The 4,650-nt window shown below is 34.2% G+C and overlaps 1 protein-coding gene across 2 annotated transcripts; it reads left to right on the forward strand.

Moving 5' to 3' along the window:
- Positions 1-312: 312 nt before the first annotated feature.
- LOC117613090 (7-methylguanosine phosphate-specific 5'-nucleotidase A-like) lies at positions 313-4,617 on the forward strand. Of its 2 annotated transcripts, none has more exons than XM_034341736.1 (3): positions 313-530; positions 2,658-2,718; positions 4,085-4,617. In XM_034341736.1, the coding sequence occupies exons 1-3, from the start codon at positions 364-366 to the stop codon at positions 4,193-4,195; spliced, it is 339 nt and encodes a 112-aa protein (XP_034197627.1). In that variant the 5' UTR covers positions 313-363; the 3' UTR covers positions 4,196-4,617. The 2 variants fall into 2 exon arrangements, with proteins under 2 accessions (XP_034197627.1, XP_034197628.1); XM_034341737.1 differs by lacking the exon at positions 4,085-4,617 and adding an exon at positions 3,064-3,319.
- The last annotated feature ends 33 nt before the right edge of the window (positions 4,618-4,650 follow it).

Genomic DNA, 4,650 nt, shown 5'->3' on the forward strand with positions numbered 1-4,650 from the left:
TCATGCCAAGTGTGCAGCTCATATTGCTGACACTAAATTGTATGGCTGAGATCATATTCTCTGCTGTACAAAAGGAATGTTTGTTAGAAATGAAATCAGTGTGTGTGTGCATGATTACAATCTGCCAAACAGATTCTCTCCCTCTCTCTTTCTCTCTACAACTTTGTCTCATATACTTTGTGTGCAAGAAATCTACTGTTATATAGAAAACTTCAACAGTTTTGTTTTAATTCTGGTGAGTTATTTCGGTATTAAATGAAAGCTGGGTACTTCATTAATGGTGCCTGTGCACTCTTATATGTGTTACTTGATTTTACAGGGAAGACGATTCATAGTCTGAATAAAAATGAGCATGCTCTGGATATGGCTGCCCCCCTTCATGATCGATTAGGTGATAATATAGATGCGCCTACTTATGAGAATGCTTCAGTCAAGACGAGAAGAAATGTGCTGCTTCTGGGTGATCACATTGGTGACCTGGGAATGTCTGATGGCTTGAACTATGAGAATAGAATTTCTGCGGGATTTCTGTAAGTTATAATTTATTGTATTGCATACTTAATACATATCATAGAATTGACAAGTTATGAATCTAAGAGTAACTTTTTTCATAATTCAGTACTCGTGTTAACTTATCTTTCAAGCGACTTCTTCAATAGCAAGTAGAATGCAAAATGGATATCTCTCGGCAATATATTCTTCATTTCAGAATATATTGTTCTAAATCTGAATAGAATTTGGAGTAAAACTGTATTTAATTAGTTACTTGTGAAACATTATTGTCAATGCTTATGAGTTCAGGCTGTTTCCAAAGTGGTGTATAGCTAAACACTAATGTCATAAATATTCTTTAAATTTTGATTTCTGTAATCCCAATATTAAGAACTGTTTTACTAGAGTCCTTTGATGTTCTATATCCTGCTTCTGCACTGCATCATGTTTTAAATTCCCTGGCATGGATGCTTCATTTCCAAACGTTTTATTGTTCTAAAATTTAATATGCTTGCTATTGAGAAGCAGTTCCGTTTCTACGTTTTTCTTATATGTTTTAGCAACTCTACCATAGTCAGTTTAGATGGTTTAAAAAGGGGGAAAGGGCAAATTCTTTACTTATTCATGGTCACATTTTGTTAAATATAAACAGCGCAAATGTTATGCTTGTTCACCTTTTGTCACATTATAAACAGGGCAAGTGAGATGCACGCTCACACAATAGTCCTATATTCCGCATTGTTTTTCTTTGTTTGTTTTCTTTTGTTTCTTATCTTTACGTAATGGTATTTTTAATTAAAGTCGCAATTAAAAGCCTGAAATAGATTTTTTTTGTGGTCAGTCAGGTACAGTTTAAACATTTATATATATATATATATATATATATATGAGATGACTGAATGTAAAACTTTTCATACTTTGAGCAGAACAGGAAACATAATAAACAGGGTTAGTTGTAAGGATGAATATGCTATCAACATTAAATATGAGTGGCTTGCTTGAAGAGAAAGTCAAACTGGTATGGTGGATCAAAACCTGGTTAACCCGGGGGATTATCCATTTTTCGGTTTTCAAGAGATGTGTTTTTCAACAATCCTTTACAGCATATAATTTCAGTATTTTGACATTTTAGCCCATTCCAACTGGCTCACTTTTACAGTAGAGTACACGAAAGCCATATTTTTATGGTTCTAATCGTGTTAATTAATTTTTTCAAGTCCGAAAAGTTTTAATTTAGCTGGCCTTGGGTTTTTATTTATTTATTTATTTTTTTTATTTTTTTGGTAACAAAATATTAGGTCCCCCTTGTAAAATTTCGGATTCCGCCCTTCTTGTTACATAATCCTCATTTTCTAGTTCTCACGGTTGTTACATGAATAATATAGTTCAAAAAGTAGGGGGAACAGATTTTTCAATAACTGTGAAGAAAAAATATATATTTAAAAAACAAAAGAGCATCGATATAATATTGGACTTCATAAATTGTTCAAAAGTAGCATTGAAAGGGATGACTTGGATGACCAAGTGACTGAAATGGTAAGGCAAGGAAAGAGGGAATTATGATGAATTAACCCATTAAAGAAAGATAGAGCCAAGTATGTGGAGATACTAGTTCATTTGGTTTGATGATGCAAGAACATCTAGATGGCTATCCAAGATTAAGTGGGGCCAGTTGCCAACGTGGCTTGCGGTTCTTGTTAGCTTGGGAATTTACTTTGTTTTTTTATTTGTCTTGTTTGATTATTCTGTTTTGTTTAGTCTGCTAGATCATGGTAGTTAGCTTTGTATCTTTTATTTTATTTCATGATGGGTCTTTCTTATCTTAGTTATGTTCTGCATTGCCTGCAAAATGCAGTTTTTAGTTCTGTGGAAAAGTAAGCCGGATGATAGCCATTTTGGCCAAACTAAGTGCCACCTCTATTTTACTTTTAGAACTTATAATATTGTTACATTGCAACCAACAATTAGAGGCAGCTGAATTTGTTCATTAAGTGCCCAAGAAGTTAAAGTTAATTGTTTTATTTTAATGGAAAGATAATGAACAAAGAAGTTACCTTTGCACATCCCCTTAGTTTATTTTTCAAACCTGATAAACTAGCCAGACGAACTGTTATGATGATCCATAAATTGATGTAGTTGCTGAACCATGTTAACTGCTGTTCCAGGAATGACAATGTTGAGAATTCTCTTGATAGCTACCGCAAAACCTTTGACATTGTTTACCTGGTGAGTTGAATGCCTTGAAAGATTGTGTGGTTGCTTTGACTATTTTTGGTTTCCAAAGGATTAATGAGGTTACTATGCTTGTATGTTTATCTATTTGGCATTGTTAGATTATCTTTGTCCTTGGATAGTTGACCTGTTCATCATTCAAACCCTGAACAATTCATTGTCTTTGGCCAAAGCTGACAGGATTTCCTACTTACTAAATATTGTGATAATGAATTAGATAATAAAGAGGGAAATATAGCAGGAGCGTTTGAAAAAATTTGAAGATGTGGGAATAAAATGTGAGTATTACTAGAATAGAACTAGATGACGATACTTAACTTGTTGCATGGCTTCTTGCAGAATGATGCACCCATGTGGGGAGTTGTAAAGCTTGTTTCACAACTCTGTCCAAGTGAAGGTCATTGAGTTGTAAATCTCTTACTATTAAATACTTGGAAGCTCATTCACCAAAAATAAATCCTTCGAAGCTCCTGTCTGCTTTCTTTGATTAACATCCATAGATAGATTTGGTAAAGTGTTCCTTTCATTGCAAAAGGTTTTCCAACATGTGGCCGCTTTTCCTCTTTTCCTATCAATAGAAGAAATATATTCAATTGCTGGTCAATTTTAGACAACAAGAAGCGTATTTCTATAATCTTCAATTTCTTGATGTTCTAAGCTTTGCATTGAGCTGAAACATTTGTCCACAAAATGCGTGCCTCTGGAGCTGAAAGAAAATGGATATGCCAAAGAATTTGGATGTTAAATTTTTATCACTCATGTTGAATTTATTGCTTGCAGTGTTACAGTTTGAAATATGAAGTACTAAGAATAGCAAGGGAAACAGTACTTATGCTTTGGCGTAGTGCTACCTTTTTTCTTACTAGGTACTTGCAATTCTTCTTGTGCGTAAGCTTTTTGGCTGAAGTGTTGCTCTGGAAGCATACAACTTATTTTGGCCCACTTGATTTGAGTTCTTTTTGTCTTTTATGAAATAATTTCAGAATGATATATTTATTTATTTGTAATAGCTGTTGGTGAAATTGACATTTGAAAGAGAATATGCTCACGGGTGACTTCTGAAATGGGATCATTGTACTTATAAAATTTACAAAGTCAACATTTTTTAGGACAAAGTCAACTGGGATCATTGGCAGTTAATGCTTGAGATGGTGGTTGAACATTTTATAAAATATTGTGTGTGTATTGAGAGTGGTCCCATACATGTTTGAACCAGTAGTAAAGCCTTTAGGAAGCACAATGGTCCTCTATTTGCCTAACGTAAAGCAGTATGCATGCCATTTGTTATTGAATAGCTTTGAATGCTTTGGTTCACATAAAGTAAAGCAATATTTTCAATCTCATAGCGTTGGTTTTTCAGATGCTGGTCCTCCACAATTTCTTTATGTCGATGCATTTGATGAGGTTCCAGATGAATATTTTGATGATATTTTTAATCAAGCTTCAAAAATTTCCTATAAGAAGTGGGTAATGACAACGTGGGAACAATAGAGGTGCCTGTGTATGGACATAATATTGGCAATCAAAGACAAATTGGGGTGCAAGATCAATGAATTCGAGACCAACTCTTAATATGCAAATAGGAGGTGCAAGTTCTGTGAACCCAAGGCATATGGGAGTTAGCATTAGGCCTCCACTATCGAGGCGAATGGGAGGTTCAAGTGCCCGATGGAACCCACCAGAAAAAGCAACAAATAAGAAAAATTCCAAGTCAATTGAAATTGCTTATTTTGGTTATTGGCCAATATTTTGTGAACTGAAGTTAGCCTTTACTTCATAATGTAGTTTAATAGTTTCTGGTTGTTGGCCAATATTTTGTGAACTTTCTGTTAAAATCTGAAAATTATGGAGAGGATGGAGAGAATCACAGAATGTATTTTCTGGTTTCTTAAACTTGATTGCTTTGTATCCCTTATAGCAGGAATT

This window comes from Prunus dulcis, unplaced genomic scaffold (assembly GCF_902201215.1).
Source record: "Prunus dulcis unplaced genomic scaffold, ALMONDv2, whole genome shotgun sequence".
NCBI lineage: Eukaryota > Viridiplantae > Streptophyta > Magnoliopsida > Rosales > Rosaceae > Prunus > Prunus dulcis.